The sequence below is a fragment of the Mastomys coucha genome, unplaced genomic scaffold, assembly GCF_008632895.1.
Source record: "Mastomys coucha isolate ucsf_1 unplaced genomic scaffold, UCSF_Mcou_1 pScaffold18, whole genome shotgun sequence".
Lineage (NCBI taxonomy): Eukaryota > Metazoa > Chordata > Mammalia > Rodentia > Muridae > Mastomys > Mastomys coucha.
In genome coordinates this window covers 13945874-13970997 of record NW_022196900.1, presented here as the reverse complement: position 1 = coordinate 13970997, position 25124 = coordinate 13945874, and the positions used below count along the sequence as shown (strand labels likewise).

Genomic DNA, 25124 nt, shown 5'->3' with positions numbered 1-25124 from the left:
ATAGATGATAAAGGATGCTCCTGACCTCTTTAAGGAGCTACAAACCTACTAACTAGGCCAGGCTCTCCTCCTGAAGGTCCCACTACCTCCTAATTACAACACACCTTTAACACATGGGCCTTGAAAATACGTTCAGGATCCCCACTTCAGCAAAATGTCTCTTGCTACCTCCTCCAGGACACTTTTCTTGGGGAGTGTTAGGAGAACTCACTCCTCGGAACTCCTGTAAATGCGCTGATACTGATCCCCAAAGTGAATGCTGCTCACCCTTTCCATCTGTGTATGAGGAAGTGGAGGAACAGTTTTTTTAGGTTGGGAGTAGGGGCAGTCCTTTTGTTTCTTGTGCTGACTGGATTGCATTTCTATGGCTTCTGGGTACATTAGGCTCTGGCAGGTTTTTTGTTTTTTTTTTTTGTTTTGTTTTGTTTTCTTTTTAAATCATTATTAAACTTTTAAATATTAGATTTATTATTTATTTTATGTTTATTCATTTATGTCTGCTGTATGCCTGTATAACATATACCTGTTTGGTCCCTGCAGAGGTCAGAGGAGGACCTTGGATTCTGTGCATTTGGAGTTTAAGGATGGTTGTGAGCCACCGTGTGGTTGCTGGGAATCAAACCCCAGGTCCTCAGCAAGAGCAACCAGTGCTTGTTACCCACTGAGCCATCTTTCCAGCCTCGTTTTGTTTTAAACATCACCTGTTCTGGTCCCTTCATAATAAAGACCATGCCTTTGCTCTGTGTCCCAAAGCAGTAAGATTGCTTGCCTAAATCCACTCCCTAAGCCGTCATTAATTGGAAATTAAATTCTTACTCCTTTGCTTCCTTGATCCTGGATGGCTTCTCCTCTTCCAGAATATAGAGTTATAATGCCCTCTAGAAGAGTAAAGAGAAATTGTGTACATGAAGTAGACATGGAATTCTTAAAATGTTGGCCAGCTCTCATTTATTTATTGTTTCTGTTGGGCCAGTTTGAATTGTAAGGGGCTTTTTCAACTGGAACTCCTCTTGCTCTCCCAAAGACAAAGTGTTGTCTAGCTTTAAGTTCAAAGGAGAAGGAAATTTTTACAGAACTCCTGGATGTTGAGGGTCTTCTAGGTGATGTTTTCATTAGGCAAAAGTATAGAATTCTGATACTACTTTTGGTTGGTGTTAGTTGTGATTCGAGGCAGGTGTATTTCTTTTTTATAAACTTGTTAATGTTGGTGTTAGTTGTAGGGGGACCTTGAATTTAAAATAAACCCAGCCTTTGGTCCCGCTTGTGTTTATTCAGTTATCAGTCTTAGGGGGATTTGCAAATTTAACAAACTGCTGCCTTTCTTCCCTTGGCAGCACAGGGCACACTTCACGTGATCAGAGGGCGGCTCTCCCCTGCTGAGGGAGGAGCAGTTTGAGTGGCTTTCATTAAGGAGAGTGAGTGGAGCCTGCAGAGACCAATGGGGTACTCTGTCCTCAGAGTTCCATTTGGGGACATTGGCTCTCACCTGATGTAGCCACTTAGTACATTGTTGCTTGGAGACTGGAGTGTGTGACTTTTTAAATGGAACCATAAAAACTGTCTTTTTTTTTTTTTAAAATGAGGCTACCAAAGACCTACTCAGTAGTTAAGTCTCATTTCCCAACCACCCCCCCACCATACTTTCCCTTTTGCTAATTGATTTGTGGAATCTTAATAACAGAGTCACTTTTCAAGAAAGGAACACATAGAATTTTGATAACACTGGACTCATCTGAGATGAATTTTCTTTTTGCAGGATCCTCCCAAACCCCAAATAACAGTCTTCACATTGTCAATACTAAAAAAATTAAAACGTGGGCACGCCCTTAAGGTTTTGTTTTTTTCAGAACCAATTGTGGTCTTACTAACTCTTTCTTCTCCTCCTCTAGTCAGGTAGCCAGCAAAGTGGCTTGTTTGCCTTTTTGTGGAGAAGGTGTCAGACTGGAGGGAGGGACTCTGTGCCTCTGTGCCTCAGCTGGCAGCCTAATGAAGTTCTCACTTATCTAGTTAGTTGGCCCCTGCTGTGCTGCAGATCGGGCATGTTTGGGACAACGGGCATCTTCTGGCCCTGCTTCAGGAACTGGCTGGTGAAAGGGCAGCCTGGAGAAGGGTCCTGGTATCAGTCCTCCAATCTCCAAGCTGGCCCTGGATAAAATGAAAGCAGGAGAGAGCTGAGGTAGAAAAGCTGTGTGCAGATACTTAAAAGGGTTCCTTAAGGCTTTGACTTGAACCTGTGGACTTAGAGCTTGAGGCTCCTGAGCCTTGCTGAATGTTTTATGGTTTGGGATGAGCGTCCCCCCCCACCCCCCCAGGGAAGGTGTCCTTTTCAGCTGGTATGTTCACATGAGTTCTGTTCACTTTTTAACACAGCTGGAAATGGTGCTTGGCTCAGGGTCATTTAAATAACTTATTCGGCGGGGTGCACTCCCTAAGCCAGCAACTGGGGAAGAGTATAGGTAGATCAGAAAAGAGGCACAGACTTCTAAGGTAATTGATTTAGAAGTTGGATGAAATGGGACAGAGGAAGCCTTAGGCAGGGCCCAAGTAAGACTTGTTGGAAAGCAGCCATGGGCTACAGCAAACAGCTGAATGCCGGGACAGTGTGGAGAGATAGAGACCCCAGAAGGTTTATAGCAAAACCTTGGTATCCCGAAGTGCTCACTGCCAGGGAGACCCAGGGAAGTTTCACTTATCTCAGTGGTCTGGGTACTGGAGAGAGCTCTGTGCTCTGGAAAGGCCATGGAAGGAAATGGCTTTCTCTCTGTGGACCAAGAGAGGAGAGAGATTCCTTTAATTGTCTGCCCACTCCCAGCCCCACCCTGGATGAAAGCTTCCCTCTGTGAAGTGGGTAGCACTCATTCCAATAACCATGTATCCCGTGCTTCCTTTATTCCAGGAACTAGATAAATGTTTTATATACACTGTTAGCCCTGTTCGATGCAGAGGATGCAGGGCGTCAGAATCTTTAGGGTGCCAGAGTCAGTGAGTGTTCTCTGACACCAACACCTTTTTCTGTACTGTGCCTTAGCATCCTCAAGCGATTTGAGCCAGATATGATGATTGTTGCTAATGTGCTACTGGACCACAGCTCCCAAGATGTTCTTGCAAAACCATCTTAGAACAGCAGGAAATACTGTCCAGTCAGGGTTGTCTGCAATTCAGGGCTTGCAGGTAGCTGGCAGATCAGGTTAAAGGTATGTACTAGGCCCTTGACAAAGTACCTCTTACTCTAGCATTTTGACCACAGTTGAAGATTTTTTACCTTACTCCTTATGACATGTCAGTCAGTCATGAAGATAGGTTGATTTCTTTGGTAAGAGCAGGTTCATTTCTTTGTGTGCTATATCCCCCTAACCAGGGAAAAAGCAAATGCTTGTATTATTTGCCAAATTCTTCCTTTGAAGTTTGCTCTATGCTTGTTTAGTAGAAATCAGTGAGAGGTGAGGGATGATCTCTAACATTTTGTTAGAATTTTCCTCTAATTTTACTACCGAGGGATAAGGATTTGGGTTTGGTACAGAACTGCTTTCAGAAGAGCCAGGCTTTTAAGCATTTTTTAAAATGTCCAGAGGCCATTTGTTTAGCTGATAGCAACGCTGGAACTCTGGGGGCGGAAAATAGGATCATTGACTCTCTAACTATCAGTGACTGGATGGGAGTAGCTTTTGACTTTTAGGATCTCTTGTGGAATAGAACTGTCAACAGCAGGAGAAATTGCTTAAAAATGAGGAGTTGCTTCTCCGCACAACATCCATGCCTTTCTTACTTCCTCTTTTGGTTTTCCTTTTTTATTTTTTAATATCATAGCTCTTGTTTTGAAAATGAAGCTATGCGCAAAGAATTTTGTCTTGGAAGTTGGCTGTGTGTTCCAGGTTGGGGGAAAATGCATGCAGCTGTTTCTAATCTTACTGTTATGAATAAGGACGAACGTTTGATGCATTTGTTATTTTGAACCCTGCCCCCCACCCTCCCCCCAGTTCTAATTGTTGGGAATCATAGCATCCGCAGCTTCTGTAGTTATAGTTGGGTTGTTCTTAGCTTAGCGTCTTCTGAAATGGTGATGCTCTTCTGGATCAATTCATTTGAGGCTAATTTTTTGTCTTGAAGATCTCTTGCCCTTTTTGATGTTTACAAATTTCAGTGTTAAGAATATTATCTTCAGGTAGTGACGTCATTTCTGGGATATCTGAATGCCCGCTTGTTGGTTTGAGTAAGGGTGCATTTAAGGGACCACTAAGAAAGGATGGCTTCTGGGTAGTGAGCTTGCGACTGGAGGCCAGGAAAGCTACATCAAGGCAGTCAGTCAGCTTAGCTTCAGGCATGTATGAAGCTAGTGGGTCAGCCTTGGAGAATTTATAGGATGTCTCCAATCCCTCCCACCCCACAGCAGCCCATTTGGTCTGAAATCAGGGATGCAGTGAGTCTATGCCAGCCTGGTCTCCTGGCCTTTAGTCACCTCATCAGGCTTCTCCCTGAACATGGCTACTGATCCAGAGACATAGTCTCCAAGAGCCTGTTGGAGAACAGGCCTTTTCTATAGCAAGTGTATTCCGTTGGGCTTACAGGTTTCATCCCTGATATTTCAGGACCTTGCACAATCCTCTGGGGATGAGGCAGGAGCCTCATCTGTTCTTCTTGTTTTTGCATCAGTATCTCATGACTATGAAATCAGTTGAGCTCAGCACCTTTGCCATATCTGCTACAGTTTGACCTATTTCCCAGTTAGTAGTTTACTACCTGGTCATTTAGTGGTAGGAAACCCCACAGATACGCAGTTTTTCTTTGGCCATTTTTACCTCCCCTAAGAAAAAGAAGTCTACAGACAGTTGTATTCAGACATGCCTGCAGCTATGGTCAGCAATTTCACCTTGCATCTGGTTTCTGCTAACTGGAAATCTTTTTGTCTTAAGAAAGCAGAGCTTACACACATGCATAGAGAGACATATATTTATTTATTGAAAGTTTTCAAAAAGAGCTGTCATATAACCATTGCTGTTTGAAAATGAAAATTAGTTGCTGGGTGCGCATGCTAAGTTTCTGAACTGTTTAGATGGAACAGGGAAGGGAAATACATTCATAAGAATAAATAGAGTCATAAGAGAAATGGCTTACTAGGAAGAGGCATGTGATTGTTCTCAAAAAAGTCATTTCAGAGCCACCTCGGTGCCAGCTCCTAAGTGTAGGTGAGATTTGCCTCTGGGAGTCCTCAACATCTCAGCCTGTAAGACTGCAGGAAAGTATGGTGGGATGGGAGATATTTCCTAAACCCCTAGGCACTTGGTCTTCAAGTACAGCTATCATACGCAACACAGACTTGGAGCTCCCACTCCTTTCCTATCCAGAAAGACCAACTTCTCAGTTCCAGTGAGACATGACACTTTTGTGGTCACTGCTTGAGGGCTTTTGCTGTTGGGAAACAGGCACTGTCTAAGATATTGCTAGTCATGGGTTGAGTGACTCTCTCTCATGGAGCCTAACACTGGAGTCTTGGTTGTATTCCTTCAGGAAGGAACATGACATCACAGGCCTAACCTTTTGTTCCCATACAGCTATGGTTTCTCTCTCACTTACTCATAGGGTCTCTCTGTGTATCCTTGGCTGTCCTGGAACTTGCATTGTAGACCAGGCTGGCCTTGAACACTGAGATCTGCCTGCCTCTGCCTCCTGATGCAGGGAATAAAGGTGACGTCACCACTGCCAGGCCCTGTCCTATATTTCTGTCAACAGACTAAATGCTTCAGGGTAGAGGTAGTCTGGGGAAGAAGTTCCTGGGTTTTTGTTTTTGTTTTTTTCTACTATGCTGACTAAGGGGGAATAAGTTCTTCCACTTTACCTTTATTCTGTTTTCAGTAGGTCTCTTGTCTCATTTCTCATCTCTCTTTGAGATACATTTGTCAGGTTCAGAATGTCAAAATGACCTGGTCATGAAGAGAGTGGTAAAGCAGAGCGCTAAGTTACTAGGGCCATCATTTTCCCTTCCCACCAAGTTTCCTATGAACTTCTTCCCCTCCCTCCCCTCCTCTCCCCTCCCTCCTCCCTCCTCCTCCTCCCTCCTTCTCCCTCCCTCCTTCCCCCTCCCCCCCCTCTTTGCACTCTAGCGTGCGAGTGTGTTTCTTTTGCTAGTGTCAGAGTCTGCCTGGCTTTCCAGTTTGCTTTAGGGATGTGTGAAAAGAATTCATAATGCCGGCTGGTGCATAGCCTAACTAAGGTTGGCCCAGCTTCTCACTTCTTCCTTCTAGAGATATTTCATGAGAGGGAACCTCCTCCTCTCCTGTGGCCATTTCCCTGCCTTTCTCTGCTAAAATGATGGCTCCAGAGAATAGGATCTATGCCTTTCTTACTCTCCACTGAATCGTAAGGGTCTGGAGCAGCGCGTCACTTGTGGTAGGTGCCCACTAGATGTTTGTTGGGGAGCCTGGCAGAGTTGAGGATGAAGTTGTTTGGCGTAATTACTAAGTAATGATTTCGTATTTACCTATCTTACCCCCTCTGGGGGAATCCTATCATAATCAGGCCTTACAGTATGCAATCCTTAGGTCTAAGGCATAGTTGGACTCTTGTTAGGTATTATAATAGAAAGAGTCTGTTTGGTGTTAGGTTTGTTGATGTATGATTTACATTCTGCAGAATTTACCCTTCTGAAGTATACAGTTGGTGTACCTCCAAGGACCTTACGAATATTGAGTCACACATGCTCCTTTGTGGACTTTTCTTCTCCCACCTTGACAACCTGTTTCTAGGCTTTCTCGTTTCATTTTTTTCATAGTACTTAATACAACTCAGGGATTATAGAGTGGTCTCCTGTCTCTGCTTTATTTCTCTAGGCATACGGCTGTTGAGATTTGTGTGTGTAGTTGCGTGTGTCAGTGCTGGGGACATTTTTATTGCTCAGTAATACTCCGGTTTTGTCTATTCACTTGTTGATGGACATTTGGTTGTTTTCAACCGGCTTTTCTGTATAAGGTCTCTATAAACATTTGCATAAGTCTTTATGTGGACTTTTCCTTTTGCTTCCTTTGGGTAAAATGGGGTAAGACGATCAGATCATTTCATAACTGAATGTATAACTTTATAAGAAGCTACCACATTTTTCCAAAGTGGCTCTTGTAACTTATGTTCCTGAAGTCAGTGTAGGTCGTTCTTTAGGTTTTGTGTGTGTGTGTGTGTGTGTGTAATGACATCTTATTGTGTTTTTAATTTACATTTTCCTATAAGTACTGGTGAAAGCATCTTTGCATATTCAGGATGGTTATGTTTTAGCAGACTTTCGTCTTCTGTGGACTCTTAAAAACTTCCAAATGCCAGTGGCGCTTGAAGTAAAAATTGCTAAACAAATTGGTGGAAGATTAGAGCAGTCACTTCATCCAGATCTGTCTTGCACAAATCAAGGTTGGGATGTGGAAATTACCAGATTAATAAGTGAGACTAATGCCGAGAATCAGAGAGATTGCTTCAAGGAATTGAACATGAAGCTCGGCAGACAGCCAATTCCATGACCCCAGTGGTTTGGGGAGGTCTATGTGGTCCCAGGCTAAACCTGATGTTTATGCAGAGTAGACTTAGATTCACTTAAGCTTCCCAGGATGCCTGAGGAGTCACCAGGGAAGCTTTGCAATCCTTTGTGACTCTCTTGAGCTTGCTGTAGAAGCAACTGAACACAGGGCTCCCTCCCTAGGGACAAATTGCCTGAATCAGTTAATCAAGCTTGAGAAATCAGTTACCACAGGCCCAAGAATGCCATCACCCTTGAATTCTGAGACCCCGTTTTTTCATGGCCATCTTTTAAAAACGTAATTGAGGCCATATCCCCTAAGGGCTCCCAGCAAGCCAGTACTGATTTATTTGTTTGCCGGAGATACTGCTGTCCCATCTCAGAAGGGGACAGACTGTGAAGGGAAAGTACTGCAGAAAATCTGCTCATTCAGACGTTGGAGGGATTCCTGGGCTAGTAGCAGCTCTGTGGAGGCCCAGATTTGTGGAGGAATTGGGCAGGCCCACAGTTCTGGAGAAAGTGTTGTTCTGGGCAGAGGAACAGGACAGTATAGTCCTAGGCATGAGAGAGAGAGGGAGAGAGAGAGAGAGAGAGAGAGAGAGAGAGAGAGAGAGAGAGAGAGAGAGAGAGCGGGAGCGGGAGCGTGAGAGCGAGCAGCATGTCACTAGTGTGAGTAGGTGAGAGGAGGTGATAGTTACTCGATGCCCACCAGGGAAGTTGAGTAAACCTTGGTGAGGACTCTATCCAGGGTGGTGGTAGAAGGCAAGTACCATGTGTAGATATTTGGTTTTAGTCAAATAGTTCAGGTGCTCTTGTGTCCAAGGGAGGAGAATGGGGAGAGCCTGGAGCCAAGGAGGCCAATTTGGAGTTGCTTCTCTAGTCATGTAGGATCCAGACAAGAGCAGGCTCTTAATTGGTGAAGATTCTAAAGTGGGATTGCTTCCAGCCAGTGTCTGGAAATTCATGTAGGGGCAGAGCAAGTGTGCTATTATACTTCAAAACATTGAGAAATCCAGTGCCCAGGACTGCCTTTTCCCCCTGTGCCGTTTTGTTTGTTCACCTCCTTGGAAAACTGATGTGGAAATGTCCCATTGGCTTTTGTTTCCTGGGTAGAAGGACTCAGGCATTTCCCCTCACGTGGGTAGCGTTGCCCTCAGCAGGGATCTCTGTGTTCAGAGACAGAGGTATGAGTGAGAATTATGCAGGTGTCCAGGAGGGATGGGCTGCAGGGTCACCGGTTTCCGTTTTTCACAGCCAGAGAAGAACTTTAACTCTAGTCTCAGGACATCTGTGCTGTGTCCCTGGGGAGCCTGGAGTCTAAAACTGGTTTCAGAGACTCAGAAACTCATCAACTTCTAGGAAAATGTCCTCCGAGAAAACCCAGTTTTTCTTTCTGATCCCAAGGGCCGCTCCGCAGGGCTGTATTCGCTTCTCTCATCTCATGAGCACTGTGCGGGGCTCTGTATTTATTTCCCCGGAACATCTCTGCTCAGGGTTAGGAAACAATTCCAGATATGGATTTGGCCTCAGAGAGCAGCCCTAAGCTATTCAGAGCTTGTCCTTCTTACTTTACTCACCCCACCCCTCACTTTGAGAAACGAGAAGTAACAGAATGTCCTCTTTAGATAAGCAGCCATTCCTCTGCTGGAGGATCCCGGCCACAGTACAGCTGAGGGTGCCGGTGGGAGATGGGGACCTGGGTTTCTTTGTCATCTGCATTATGCCTTACCCTGCGTTCTGAGTTTATTTCTATAACCTCATTTAATACTGTAGAATACCATACAAGGTAGATGCCACTGCCCCCCTGTCGGAATGTGGAACTTGCTGCTCAGAGACCATAAGTCTTGTCTTGGGATCCCCAGTTGGGCATATGGGGGGTAGTGCCTACCAGGCTTCATTCTGAGGCCTGGTTTCCCTTTTTGTAAGTTACAGTGCATTGATTGTATTCCAGCTTTTCTTCCATTTTACAGTGGGTTCTGAGAAATTTTCTGTACCCTATAAATCAGCTAAGTGATTCCTGGAGAGTGGTTTTCACTGGAGAAAAATCCAGTTAATAATTCTTTAATATTTTAAGTGCCACTTAAACACAATTTGGTCCCCTCCCTGTCAGTGCTCTGGGTCCAGTTGGCATCTCTCAGCAGGGAATTGCAAGCCAAATGGTCCTGGCTAGGTCTTCTTCTTGTTATTGACCTAAGTCATCTTGTTTTTGCATTAAGGAACTGTGGGTTTGCTGAGTAACAAGAAAGAAGAAGGCTTTGGGGTTTGACTATTATAGAATTTCTGATTTATTACATCACTAATAAATGAGCTAGAATTAGCCACTATAGGGCATCCATTTTTTTTCTGGACATTCTGTTTTGCGTTTCTTATTTTTTTCTTTCCTAGAAAAATTTTTTAAAGACTTATTTATTATTATAAATGAGTACACAGAAGAGGGCATCAGATTTCATTATGGGTGGTTGTGAGCCACCATGTGGTTGCTGGGATTTGAACTCACGACCTTCAGAAGAGCAGTCAGTGCTCTTACCCACTGAGCCATCTCACCAGCCCTTTCCTAGAAATTTTTAATCTCATCCTCTTGTATTAGGGAACACAAGGCACCTTAAATCCTATCAGAATCCTCCTGGGCATTGATTGAGGTCAAGGGTTTTGAGTGTAGTTTTTGGTTTTGTCTCTAAGCATTTCACCCTGATCACTCCACCTGTCTACAGTAGAAGGCTACTTAGACGCCACAGTCACTACTAGGGGTCATTTCATAGCAGTGGTTTCTGCTGAGGGTTTATGTCCAGCAACCATTGCTTGGTCCCGGCTTTAATAACCCGAGGTCCCTCTTCCTTCTGGCACTTTTCAGTTTCCCCCATTCCTTAGTTCACTTTAGCTGAAGTCTTTGGACGTTTTCCAGCATTCAATAGATACAGCTGGGTAGTGGGTAACAAGGTCACTGGGCAAGGAGGACAGAGACTGTTGTACGACCTCTTCATGGAAATCTCTAGGATGGTGAACGGTCCCCCAGGGAGACCTTTGAGACATTCATGTAGGAGTGAAGCGGCCACGTGTTCAGGTATAGGTAGAGGAAGTCCATATGTCCCAACTGTGGGAGCCTGCCGTGTTCGCAGATGTCCAGGCCTTGGCAGGCCCCCTTCTCTGTGGGATACTGATCTCTTTCCACAGAGACACAACACTAGCTTTGTCCATCTCACATGGCAGCCAGGTGTCTGTGGTACTTACTGGCTGTGGTTGCTTACTCATAGCCATCTAAGACAACCCTCGGCTTTGCACCTGGGGGAAACTGCCTGGCTGTCCAAGGATGCCATTTCTCCCTTGAAGGGCCCAGCTTTGTGGCCAGATGAAAACGTCGTCTGTAGCGAACGTTAGAGAGTATCACCAGTCACTCCAGGGATAAGGGAGCGTTTTTAAATGCTGCTCACGGTTCTTGGTAGAATGAACATATGTATATATATGTATGTATGTATGTATACACACACACACACACACACACACACACACACACACACACTCATAGGGAAGGCAGGCAGGCCTCTGGGACTCTAGGATGTCATGTCTGACCTCTGGTTTTGGCTAGGGAAAGTTACTCTCTCAAATCTGTTATCATAGACATATTCTTTTTTTTGGTTTTTTGGACACAGGGTTTCTCTGTATAGCCCTGGCTGTCCTGGAACTCACTCTGTAGACCAGGCTGGCCTCGATCTCAGAAATCTGCCTGCCTCTGCCTCCCAAGTGCTGGGATTAAAGGCGTGAGCTACCACCACCCGGCATATTCTTCATTCTTAAATGATCTCCTCAGTGGTGCTTACATGATGAGGATCATTGATTGCGTCAAGCTGCCAGCCTATAGCCAGCAAGCCTCCCCGAAGCTCTGTCTGCTAGAGATTCTAGGGGTTGGCCATCCAGGACTCATGACCTTTTGACAAGCCACCAGGGTGTTAGAGGTGTCTGGTGAGAGGGCTGGAGCCACAACTCTTCTCTGGCATAGGGCTTCAAAGCAGTGACTGACAGCTCTCTCTCTCTCTCTCATTTTGTCTTTCAGTTAATGACCAGCCACGGAGTCACAGCTCTGTGCTCTGGCTGCCTCCTACAGGGCTCTCAAGCCCCACACACAGGTCGCTGTGGGTGCTGGCAGAGGTAACATGGCTTGTTGGCCTCAGTTAAGGCTGCTGCTATGGAAGAACCTGACGTTTCGAAGAAGACAAACAGTAAGCGTGGGATTCTCTCTCCGTGGAGCTGGGCTGGGGATCAGAGAGGGAGGGAAGGGTGCTCTTGGTTTTCACATGGTGGTTATTGAATGAGTCTGGCACTTGTAGACTCAGGACTGTGTGGCTCTGATGTGATCTCATGGCTTAGCATGGAGGGAAGGTGATCAATTAGGCAGAAATAATAGCTTGAGTTTGTTCTCGTTTCTGACCTCTGCAACCTGGCAGAAAACGGCCCCCCGATCACCCCACTATCTCCTTTCGCTGAATTTCTGGTAGCTACTTGGAGCCACCCACAAGCACTCTCTGTAGACCCTGGTGTTTCTGTAAGATGAAGTACTAAAGCAGGTCTTAGAGATGTGCCTGGAGATCCCAGCATTGCCTGGAAGAATATAGTAACTGAGACTTGTCATTTCTGTGGAAGTATCTAAGCTACCCACTTCCTATGTGGGCCAGTCTTTCTTTGAGTACTCCCACAGACCCACCGTTACTTCGTAGGTGAATGTTGTTTTTCTGTGGAAGACTGTGAACGTTCTAGGGCAAGGTGAGCTCCCTGAGGCTTAGGCCAGCCTTCCGTGTGGTTCCCTGATCGCTGACCATTCGGAGTCTTCTCATCCTGCCCTCTCGGCTTAGCTACATGTCTCTGAAGCTCACTTGTAAACTTGTTTCCTGTCCTGTACTTTGTCTTGGATCACAAACATGCATCTTCCTTCATTTGGCTATCTTAAGTTCAACCTGTCTGTAACCAAACTAACCTTCTGAAAGTCAAAGACCTGTAGTGAACCCTGAAGAGAGTTTAATTTAGTGCTTTTTGAAGTAGAGTAGTACTTTTGAAGGTCTTCTATAAGAGAACAAACACACTGAGGTACTCTTTTGTTCCCTGATGTTTTTATTATAAAATGACTTAAGTACGTAAGTAAAAGTTGATTTAAACCCTGATGACATAGCCAAAGGTCCCATACAGATTTACAAATCAAGGCAGATAAAACTGAAGAAAAACATTGCAATTCATATTATTACCTTAAGTGTAGTAAGAAAGCTGACTTTGTTTAGCTAATATACAAATTATAAGTTGCCATGTGAAATGTGGTAGACGATACAATGCTGGCCATTTTGAATTTGGCCAGTTTGTATTACTGTGTACTGATGATTTCGTTCTTCACCCGTGTTTCTACTTGGGCAGCATTCATTAATACCATTTGGGTTTCCTTTTGCCCAGTCCCATCAGTAGGCTGGCATGGTCATACAGTGGCATACACTAACATAAACCTGAGCTTTGACAGCTTGTGGCACGATTTATGCTAAAGTAAGTAAATTCAGATAGGTGTAGCAGAATTTGTTCAGATGATCATTGAAATGGAAACACAGAAAGTTTTAAGTCTTCATGTGGAACCCAGGTATAATCCTTTGAATGTTCATGAGAAAACACACACACCACACACACACACACACACACACACACACACACACACACACACACGCGCGCGATGATGTGGGGGAGGGGAGACGGGAGGACAGAGGGGAGGAGGGGAGAGATTGGGATCGATGGATTCCAGTTTTACAAGAGTTTTTGATTAGCTTTTAATGTTACAAATGAGGAACTTGAAACTTTGAATTCAAGGTCACTAGTGAGAGAGCCATGATTAGAATCTATGTGTCCATTGTCACTAGTAATAGTGACAAAACACAATGCACATTGCTATGTTATAATAAAAGAGGATAATTAGAATGTGCTTCTTTGAGCTAGGCACATAATGTGATATTTATATATTTGTTTTATAATTGCTGTAGGTTGACTACAGGGCTTTGCACATGCTAGACCAGAGCTCTGCCACTGAACCAAATAGCCGACAAAGTGGGTTATTGTACTAGCTGTTCTTAAACTTCATGAGGTAGTTTCTCCTTATGGTACAGAGAGGTTAAGGAGTTTCCAGGGGTCCGCACTGCTAGTGTTTGACTGCTAATAGTCTGATGCCAGCAGTCGCATGTTAGACTATGTTAAATGAATAACTACTGTGTTCGACTGCCATTTGTTTGTTGGTCCTTTTGAGACCAAGTATCAGGTATCCAGGCTGACCTGGAACTCACCATATAGCTAAGGCTGCCTTTGAACTCCTGATCCTCTGGCCTCCCCTTCCTAGCGCTGGGATTTGAGGTGCGTACCACCATACCCAGCCTTATATCACTTTTAATGGTATAATTTTTGAAGATTCTCTATCAACACATCTTGATATTTCTGACTTTTCTCTTACCTACCTCACAATCGTTCCTAGGTCCTCATGTTCCTAAGTCTGTTACATTTTCCTCTGTATTGTCCGTGTCCCACCTGGTGGGAAATTAATGTTTCTATTTTGATAGAATGGGCGTATTCATGAGTCACAGAAAGAAACATCACTTTAGCAATGACAAGTGGGTCTTGAGAGAGCCTGCTCCAAATACCAGATTTTACAGATGGGGAAACTGAGGCACAAGGGGTAAGCAAGACCCTCTAGATCAGTCAAGAAGAAGCTGATCTGGGGCCAGAGGCTGAGCCCTCCTCACTCCGGTTCTCAGTGTCTGTTCCCTTTCCCAATCTTTTGTAGCCACATGGTAGCACCAAGCTTGAGGGAGATGTGAGTGCTAGGGTTTGGGTTCCTGTGCCCAGGCAAGAAGGATTCAGGAGCACACGGTCCAGGAACACAAGATGGGGGCCAGGATTACCTCCTCTGAGCCGTTCTTCATTGGATTTGATCTTGCTGCTTCTTTGCTCAGTGCTGCATTTGCATTATGCTAACGAGTTTAAAGTTATTAGGATTAGAAAGAGAGGCAGACAATTCACTGAAGAGTTCTTGTGGAAGTGGGAAGTAGGGACACAAGTCCTTGGACACAGCTTGTCTGAGTCATCTCCCTTCCTGATTGCTAACGTAAATCCAGTTGGAGAAATCAGAAAGAAATGCAGTTGATTTCCAGTCACAGGTACTTCATGAGCAGAGCAGGTGCTGCCAAGATCCGGGCCTGCCTCTTGTACAGTTATTGGAACTGGGGCTCTCTTATGGACACAGGCTCACTTCTGAAGTAACGTCAGACCCTATCTCCCGGCATCCTTATAGGCCAGACCTTTAAAAGTTGGCTTTGCTTTATTATTTTCGGTTACTGCTGAGAAGGTGTCACTACTATCTAATCCATCCAGTTATGGTTTTTTAGGGACGGGAACTTGGTGTGAGCCTTTGGCACTTTCTTAACTCACAGAGTAAGCCCATTATGAAGGGGGAAAAGTTTGAAGCCCCCCTCCCCCATAGCCACAGTGCTTGTACATTCACTGCATGATCCCCTAGTCCTAAGATCATCTGTACCCATGGCCCAGAACCTAGGACAGAACCTGGTACTTATGACATGCCTAATAAGAATTTGCCTGATGAGTGGTGAATGTGTTGCTGGTCTGTTATTTGAAGGTCTTGGAGCATCTAGGAGAACTAGAAAGAGTATGTATGCAAAAGCTCAGAGCTTGGGAATGCTGGCTAAAGGCAACATTGCTCTTGGGTCCTTGTTTTCAGATGAATGTTACAGACCCTCTCTGTCCTTTCAGTGTGTAGACTCCTGGGATCCATCAGTCAGAGTTGGTTTTCCAGTGTTTCTATTGGGCAAAGAATACACTGAATTGAGTTGCAAAAGGGTCCAAAGCTCAGTTTGGGTCCAAAGTACCAGTCGGCTTGTGTGTAGGCAGCAGTTATTCTATGCAAACAGTATTTGGGACAGGAAAGGGGGTGGACTTCAGGATATCAGGATCTTCCTCTGGCTTTGGGCTGGATCCAGAGGCCAAGGTCTCTATGAAACAGAAGGGACAATGTGAGGTGGCCAAATGGACTCTATCGTCTTTGCTTTTAAAAGAAACAGCAAATTCTCTTAAGTAACTTGAAGGACTACTGTTAGGACAGTCTGGAATGAACGTGAAAACAATTAGGACTCATGCTTCCTGAGTAGTTAGAGACGGTCACAGTTTGTGGGAACTCCACTTCCCTTTTCCTGTTCCCAAATCCAGGGATCTTTCTTCCTGTCCGTAACCTCGGTCATGGTTCTCATCCCAGCCTGGCCAGCCCTGTGCCTCAGTGTTCTCTAGAGCTTTGGTTTCCTCTTCTAGAGTTGAAGGAAGCTAGAACGAGCTCCTGTTTGTTGTTTCATTTCAATAAATGTTTGCTGAGCATCCATTACTTGTGCCGGATGTGTAGTGATAAGCCAGACAGGCTCTGTTTCTGTCCTCAATGGAGCGTAGAGTTTATTGAGGGGAGAGGATGTAAAATGTTATCATTACAACATCCAGAAGTGTTAGGAGTAAAGAGGTGAACCGTGGTAGTCTCGAGTAGGTACTTAATGGCATTCAAGCCTAGAGCCCCAGAATAGTAGCAGTGGTGTTAGCATGCAAAGATTAGGGGGCTCATTTGGGCTGAGAGAACAGAAAGAAGCCAGGGGCACTGGCTCACTGAATGAAGAGTGGCTGGAGATGAGTTGGAAGGATAGATCATCCAATTAAAGACGAACAGTTGAGTTTAATTTTATATCTGAAAGGAGCCCTTTGGGTGGGCACAGCATGGCTAATCCTCTGAGTCTTGATACTGAGGTAACTGGAGTGGTGGAAAAGCCAGGATGCGTTTGTCATTCTGTACACACACACTCCAACTCAATGTACTGTGCTCCTTAGCAAGGCTTGCCTTGCATGTTCTCATATTTGTAAATAATCTCTATAGTGATGAGTCCTGATGTGATGCTGTACTTGAGCGCTTCAAAAATACTTTTATATATCTACTACTATACCTTCATTTTTGCAATAATTCTGTGAAATCTGTTTCACCAGTGATCATTAGTAAGTTAAAGTTAGTAAGAGAGGCGTAGGGTCTTCTGGTTGTCAGTCTATTGTGGGATGATGTCCTAGCATCCTAGAGAGCTGTATGTGAACCAGACAGTGCAGGTCTGTAAGCTCAAACCCTATTGGCAACACTTGGTGTGCACCTCTAGTGTTTCAAATGAAATCTTCTGAGGGTTTGATGCATACAGCCATTTCTTACCTTGATGTGTTGGTTCCTTAGTCCAGGATCTCAGGAGTAGGAATACTAGGCCGGAGTGATGTGGCCCTTGAAGTGTGTGACCAGATGTCCTTTCAAAAGATGGGACCAGTTTTAACAGTCATTATGAGGGTTCTGAGTGGTTTTGCAGTTCCGGGAGATAGGCCTGGTTTATAAATTGTCCTTCCCTCCAGCTTTGAACTGATTTGGTTTTAAGATTTCACTTCAGGTTTTGCATATTATGATGTAGTCTGTGGCATTAGGGACAGGTCAAGTTAAATCTGTATTTTCATATTACTTCCATACCTGTAAAGCACTCATTCCTTTCCTACTTATGTTTGAGACATTTATAAAGCCTTGTCCATATAGGCAAATAAATATTCTGGAGTCTTTCATTTGGTGCTTTGACAAGTGCTGGCTGCTGTACAACTTTTCTCAGTAGTTCCTCAAACACCTGACAAGAAGTGGCTTACGGAAGGAGTGGCTTGAAGGGACAGCCTGTCACAGCAAGGAAGGTGTCAGAGTGGGAGCGTGAGATGGCTGGTCACATAACCTCTGCATCTGGGAGCTGCGAGGGATGATGAGTATCTTTCCCCCTTCTTATTCAGTTCACCACCGCCCATATTTAGAGTGGGTCTCTTCCTTGCTCAGTCGAAACTTTTAGAAATATCCTCTCAGGTGCACTCAAAAGTGTGCCTCATTAATTTCCTCCCTTTTTTTGGAGAGGGTTTCAAGATAGGGGTTTGAACTCCTAGAGATTCACCTGCCTCTGCCTCCCAAATGCTCGGAGTAAAGGCGTATGCTACTACCACCCAGCTCCTCCATATTTCTTAATCCAATCAAGTTGACAGTAGGGAGTAACTGTAGAGTTAGTTACCTGGTATTGCCAGAGCACACCAGTCTTTCTTTGGTGAGCAGTCTGATGTCTGGGGAACTGGTTGTCCAACTTCCCTTTAGCTTTTGAAAATAATCAACCATTATCCAAGGTTTTTGTTTGTTTGTTTGTTTGTTTGTTTTTACTACTGTTATTCAGAAGATCTTTTCCCAGGGCCAAATTTTATTCCATTGATCTTTCTGTGTTCTTTAAACATAGCTCTTGAACCACCCCAACCTTGAAATAATAAGGATAAATCTTGACGGTAAAACACCACTGCTGTACCCTTAGGCTATGTCGCTAAGTGCACTCGTGCAGTGACTGTGATGCAGTGCATTCGCTTCTGCATCCAGGAACAAAAGTTAAATGTGAATATCCCCGGGGGACAGTGAACATCTGTGTGCGTTTTGGCACCGCTCCAAATGAAAATGAAAAAAATGGTTTGGTGTTTATGGACTCTCATTGTGATGACGGCAGAGCTGCTAAGCTTGGTTTTATGTTGCGTCGTTTACAGGAAGCAACATTTATTTGTTCCTCAGAACTTCACAGCAGCAGCTCTCAACTCAGGGCACAACCCCCCTCCCCCAGGACATTTCATTGGCACAATCTCAATCTCAACTGTGCCTGTGCTCCTGGGATCTAGAGGTAGAGGGCAGGGGCGTTGCTGCTTAAAACAACTTACTTTGTAGTAGAATTGTGAACAACTAGCTGCCCCCCAAAGCCAAAGTTGCTTTGCTGAGAAGTCCTCTTGCAGGGGTGCTTGTTCCTCATCCTCAGGTTAGAGATGGGGAGTTAGGAGAAGGGAATACACAGTGCGCTCTGGGGTTCCCTGGGGCAGCCATGACTTTGACGACAATCGCTTCTTGAAAACATTTCCTACCATTACCACTACAAGGTGGGAAGATGGAGAGTTAGTGTAGCCATGAAGGACAAGAGTTTTCAGTAGAAGCTTCTAATGGTACAAGCACCATCTTTGTCCCTAGTCTGTTTATTCACACCTTATGCTTAGGACAGATGGTGAGGTTAGAGATGAGGAGAAGCCTGACTTTGATGAGTAGATCCGGAGTAGCTTTCCTGGAGAAGTCAAGTTTAGTTTTTAGAGGGAAAGGGGATGAGGCAACACATAGAATGTTCTGGGCTTGGAAGTAGGTTTGATGTTCAGAGACAAAAAAGAGGCAAAATTAAATTGTACCTTTCATGAGCTCTGTGATTTTGGTGGTGTGAATGTTGTGTGCAGAGTCTTCGTCCATCTGTCCATCTGTCCATCCGTGCATCCATACATCCATCTATACATATATATTAGTGCTCAGCTTAGTAGAAGCTCTGAAAAGTCAGGAGTCTACATGCTTTACATGGTGAGGAGAAGAGGCTAAAGGAAGTTGATGTGCTTCGTGCCTGAGAGAAGTGGACCTTACGTTACACTGGCTTTGAATCTAAGTTCTTTCATAAACCAGTATCCTTGGGCAATTTATTAATCAACTCCAGTTTCCTCATATGTAAAGTATTACAGTAGTAATTCTAATTTGCATGTCTGACTATAAAAGGCATCTATGACGTATGTGTGTGTTGTGTGTTGTGTTGTGTTGTGCGAGTTGGCTATCATTGTTGTCACTGTCAGTTTACTTCATATATCTTTCCCTGATCTGGTTACAAATTCTCCCTTCACCTCCTGAAAAGGATGTATAAGATTTTCTCCTGGTGCTTTGCTGCCAGAGCTGAGGGTACGATCCATTCATTCTTTCAGTGGATGGACATACTCTGGCCACAAGCTGCTTGGTAGTCCTAAGTGTGGGGCTACAGAAATGTCCAGACCATAAGGCTTGCTTTACTGGGTCAGATATGTGATGCGAGGTAGCCTGGTGAGTACTGTACAGATTTAGGCATAAAGATTTGGGTTCCAGTGGCTTGTATTTTTTCTGGTCCTCCACTCTTCACTTATAAAATAGTATCATTGCAGCCTTCGTGTACTAACTGTTGGGAACAAGTGGCACAAAGATCACAAAGTGTACAGTAGATGTTCAGTATTAGCTATAACTGTTACCTGTCTACTGTGGTTCATCTTGTGTCTGTGGAACCTGTAGACATTTCCAGTCCATGCTGTATAGGGAGATTTTATTGTTTCCTACCGAAGATGCCTGTCATTGTCAAATAGAATTTCATGTGGCCTCTGGAATCAAACACAACTGGCCTTTGGTCTCAGCTCTGCTTCTGACTAGTGCTGTAGCTGGCTCTTCTTTAAGCAGTAGACTTTTCAGTGTAAAATGGGAAGAATAATGGTCCCATGCCCACAGTGATGTTCTGAGGATTAAGGGAAGTTAACTGTGTAAAATGAGCCCAAGTATGTATTGGGCTCTCCATAAGTGATAGCTCCAGTTTATCCTGTTAGTTGAAATAGTGGCTTCAGAGCCTCAAGACGAATGATTTCTTGTATATTCTCTGTTTAATTTTACACTTTTCAGGGTTCATTATTCTTTAATTCATTCACAGCCATGCCATTATTAAAAGCTTTATTCCTATGTTTGCTTAGTAATATGTGTGACTGGTTTTATAAAAATGCAGGCTTAGAATGTATTGGGTTCTATGTCCTGTGTTCTTGGTTAGTGAAAGCTGTGTTTCATAAATGTTGCTATAATGACCAAGTAATATATTATTGCCCATTAGATATATGCTTATGTAATCATTTCTCCTTTGCTGTATGATTAAGTTATTTGTTCACAACACTTTACAGTTATAGCACTTCAAATCATGTATACAGCTTTTGGTGGTTGGGCTTTTTTTTTTTTAAACTTGACTCCTTCAGATGAATTCCCAGGAAGATTATAGTTGGTCAAAGGGTTAAATGTGTCATTTGATGCACATTGCCAAACTTCTTTCCCAGAGGGATCAGTTGATTTCGTTTCCATCTTTCTGGTTTTGAAAGCTTCAGTTCACTCTCTTACCCAATATGTGCTTACCGTGTCATGTTTAGCCCCTAACCGTGTTGCAGACTTCCTGAGAACATAGGAACAGAGGGGAGAAGCTCGTGTGTAAACACAGCTCTTGTGCCACGGGTTGATAAAGGCACAGTGTAACTGGATCTCAGAGGAAGGGCTCCAGCCTTACTGATAGAGAAGTTGTTGTCAGTGTTCAGGGAATCCAGGGCTATGTTCTCTGATAGAAAGTCATCCCCTACCCCACCCCTGCCCAGTTTACAGAGGTGTAACAGACGATAAAAGTTGTATGGTGTCATGATATGCAGCCTGTGTCCATCACCCTCTCCCAAAGGAGTAGGAAATACATTTTCTGTGAAGGAAAAGAGAAGAGGCCGAGTGCTGTTGGCAAATGCAGAGGTTTTGCTATTTCTTTGGGATTATTTATAGACATCTTCAGTAAGATTGTGTCTTTTCTTCCATGTTCCTTGCTGTTTTCTATCTGAATGTGCTCTTTGTGTAAACTATTCTTTATAGTTCGTGGTAGCGGGGGTTCATTATGGAAATACAGGAAAGCATAAAAACTTCATGTTTTTGTTCTGGAACATTTACGGCTACCCATCTGGTTTCAGTTCCTTCCTTAAGATTTAAAAGTGAGCTTGACATGAAGCCATACCAAAGCTCTTAGAAAATTCAAAGTTACTTATTTAAGCTAGGAAAAACAAACAAGGTGTTTAAAAAACAAACAACAAAACAAAACCAAAACAAAAAACCCAAATGCCCCTAAATCTCCAAAGTACCAGTTATCCAGAGAGGGTTTACTTCTGATCTCTTCATAGAAGGGAATATCAAAAGACCGTGACAAGCCGTAGTTTATAAGACTGTATTCTACAATGAAATGTGTTCCCATTGAGATGGATGTTGAGGGTGCTATGTGAGAGCCAATGATTGAAGCAGAACGACTCTAGGGCTCGGGAGGTTGACAGAGGAACTGTTCAGGTTTGTGGGGGTGAGGGCACAGGAGAAGGGCTTCCTAGCTCAGGCAGAAAGTATTATGGTTGAGTCTTGAAGCCTGGGTAGAAGGGAGCCTAACGAGGCAGGCAGAAATCATTTCTCCTGCCTTAAAGACACAGGTTCAGAATGGGATGTTACAGGACACCACACACAATTCAATGCAATTAAAGGTGGGAGAGTGAAGGAAGGAAGCTCCAGAAGTCAGTCAATGGCTGAATTTCTCTGTGGGTTTCTCAGAGTCCAGTAGCAGTTGGTTACCATGTTATCTTGTAAAATTCATGCTATTGTGTCTTTATTTTCTGTTCAGTGTCAGCTGCTACTGGAAGTGGCCTGGCCTCTCTTTATCTTCCTGATCCTGATCTCTGTCCGCCTGAACTACCCACCCTACGAACAACACGAGTGTGAGTATCTGTGGACCACGCATGAGACTCAGTGATGGCCAGCGAAACCCAGAGTGAACATACTCTCAGATGAACCTTTTCAAAGATACTGTCTTCAGGGAAACACCACAAATAGCTTGGACAGGAAGTCTGGCCTTTGCTTTTTGTTTTTGTTTGTTTGTTAGGGTATGAACTCTGGAGATATTTGTAGTCCCAGCTAAATGATGATGATGGTAATGATAATAATCTTAACCATTTTTTAATCATGATAATAAAATAGCTTTAAAGTCAGAAAGTGATGGTTAAAAATCGCCCTACAGTCATGTTTCAAATGCCAGTGTCCGGTTCCCTTTTGTGGTCCTTTTGCTTGCATTGTCTTTTAATCCCGTGGTTGAAAATCATGGAACATGTATTGGAAGCCATACTTTCTAGAGAAAGTATGCGTATCTGTCTGGGGGTATATGCACATGAGTAGGTGCCTGAGAAAACCAGAGGTGGCAGAGCCCCTGAAGATGGAGTTACAGGTAGTTTTGAGCTATCTGATGTGAGTTCTGGGAACCCAGCTCAGGTTCTCTGCAAGAGTACTTTGTAGGCTTAACCACTGAGCCACCTTCCCAACTCTTAGAGCACATGCGGCCTTTGTGTAGAACATCTCAGTTACATACTGTAACATTTTGTTTTGTTCTCAACAGTCTTGTGTAGTAGACTTTATTATCATTTGCTTTAATTTCCTGGTAGCTAAATTGGGGCTCACTCTATCTACAATGACTTGCCCAAACTTAGATATCCAGGAGAGGTGGAATAAAGTTCAGGCTGCCTGTCTCTCTCACTCATGCGTTTTGAAGGTAGTCTTGACAGTGAGCAGTAAACACAGTAGTGGCTAGAAACAGTTATATGGTTTAACTCCTGGCTTCTTCCACATTCTCTGCTTGCTCATAGTGACACATGGTGACACATGGTGTGTCACCATGAGCAAGTGATTTTAGCTTCTCTATAAAAGAGAGCAGCAAGGCCTAATTTGCATTGTTGCTGCCAGAATGACCATTTTGCAGTCTGCCTGTGCTCGGTGGATGGATGGAGCAACAGTTTAGAAAGGCCCAAAGAATTAGTATTTGTGTAGGAGTTTCCGCTGAGACCAAAAGCTTTCTTTCCCACATGCTTTTCTTACCGCTCATCAGCTCCAACAGGCCCACAGGCTCAGAAGATTGTGTTCTTCCAAGACAGCACTGAGGCCATGGTTACCTTTTGATTGCGTTTCTTGGTCACCTTCCCATCTCTTACGTAACTTGTAACAATGGCAGGCACTTACATACTAGTTTGCTAATAGACATCCTATATATTCAGGTTATACCCAGATGCCTCAGATACATTTCTTTGGACATTCTGATTTCGTTAGAACAGCAGAGCAGAAAGCTAAGGCGAAGCTTGCTGATACAGTCCTCTACTCTGGGAACGAAGGACTAGTGTGGAATTCTTCTCTGTAAATCTTTGTAGTTCAGGTCAGAGTCCTCAAGGTCTTCATGAGTCAGTCCTCTGGCTCTTTTTGATGTCCATTACATTATTTGACTGGTGTTCTGGACACCCAGTGTCTAACCGTCCGCCATGCTGTTTCTCTTTGCCCGTAGGACGGGCTGCAGTGTCCAAGGAAGGGTTTTTGCTTGCCCAGTGGAAGGAAAGGTTGAAATGTCTTTACCATCTCTGCCTTTAACGCACACTCTCCTGTCCTTAGGGCTAGTGTCTCTACAATTTGAAAGAGGAGAATCCTGTGGTCCTTGGAGTACTTGCTTGGGTTATATAAATCTCCACTGAATGAAGAGCAGCCGCTCATTAGGCAAGGGGCCTTGTTTGGTTTTCCTTGAACTGTTAACAGGGAGATAAAGAGATTAGCTGAGTAAACTTTCAACAGGCCAGAGTCCCTACAGGGACTGCCCATGGGGACCAGATCTTGTCACACCTTTCCTTGTTGCCTTTGGTTGGAATAGGGATAGAAGTGTTAAGAGATTGAAAGTTTCCCAGTACTGACATATAAAGTGAGGTGCATCTCAGCCTTTGGTCTAGTTTTGGGGAGTCTCTGTTGGCATATTTACTTGAAAAAAAAAGGATGAAGAGAAATTGTCTTTGAAGGAAGCTGGGAGTTGTGAGATGAAAAGAGCCTCCTGTTCCCTATGGACAGGGGGAGCACACTACACAATACCACACTACACAGTGACACACTATACAATAACACACTACACAATGGCACACTAGACAATACCACAGTACACAATGGCACACTAGACAATACCATACTACACAATGGTACACTACACAGTGCCACACTACACAGTGTCGAGCTACACGATGCAGCACGACACAATGCCTTAGAAGTTCTAATTGGATGATTCATGAGTGTTTACCTTGTGCTGGACCCTCTCTAAAAGTGCTCGGCCTTCTAAGCCAGCCTGGGCTACAGAGAGAAACTTCGTCTCATAAAAATACAAATAGAATCACAAGCTGCTTTACTGATAGGAGCTCAGGGAACACCACTTGCACTACGATTAGCGTTTTACAGTCGAGAAAACAAGGCGCTGGAGATTGGCTTGGAGATTGGCTTGACTGTGCAGTGCACATGGCAGGGACAGAGGTGTAAATCTCCATCGGTCTGTCTCCATACTCTGTAATGATACAAGCAAGTCATTACCCGGAGCTGTGGTTCTTAATGCTTGCCAGATCTTCAGATAACACTGAGCATGTGACGAGAGCCGGAGCCAATACCTTTTTGCCTCAACATGAACAGGCTCCTGGAGTAACAACCCCTGGTGCAGCACAACATTTATCTTGATTCCCAGAAGCAATATTTGTAGATCCTTGCTACAAACCTATCTGTGCTCTGACCTCACCCACACATGCCTGTCATTGTTTGTAAGAAACTACTAAATATAGGGAAAAGGGTGAGGAGTGGCCTGGTGGAGGGGGCCTCATCTTATCGACGAGTGAGAAAGGAACAGGAAAACAGATATAGTTTGGCAGTTGACTTCTGTCCCACACGAGCTTGATTTTGAGGTGCTGTTGGTGAAGCTTCGGGCTGTTGGAGGAAGTGGAGCTGACAGACGTTTGCCAGGTGAAGACAGGTACAAGAAGAGTCTGAGAAGAGGGAGGTGATGGTGAAGGCTACAGCTGGAAGGGAGAGACATGGGCTGGGATCCTGGAGATGAAGTTTCTACCCGCA

At 44.2% G+C, this 25124-nt stretch overlaps 1 protein-coding gene across 1 annotated transcript in view; it reads left to right on the top strand.

Moving 5' to 3' along the window:
• The window catches only part of Abca1 (ATP binding cassette subfamily A member 1), a 121797-nt gene that overhangs the window by 5638 nt on the left and 91035 nt on the right, over window positions 1–25124 (top strand). The window contains exons 2-3 of the mRNA XM_031377412.1: window positions 11541–11706; window positions 21844–21937. Coding sequence (XP_031233272.1) covers window positions 11641–11706; window positions 21844–21937 — 160 coding nt within the window. The 5' untranslated portion in view covers window positions 11541–11640. The remainder of the gene's footprint in view (window positions 1–11540; window positions 11707–21843; window positions 21938–25124) is intronic.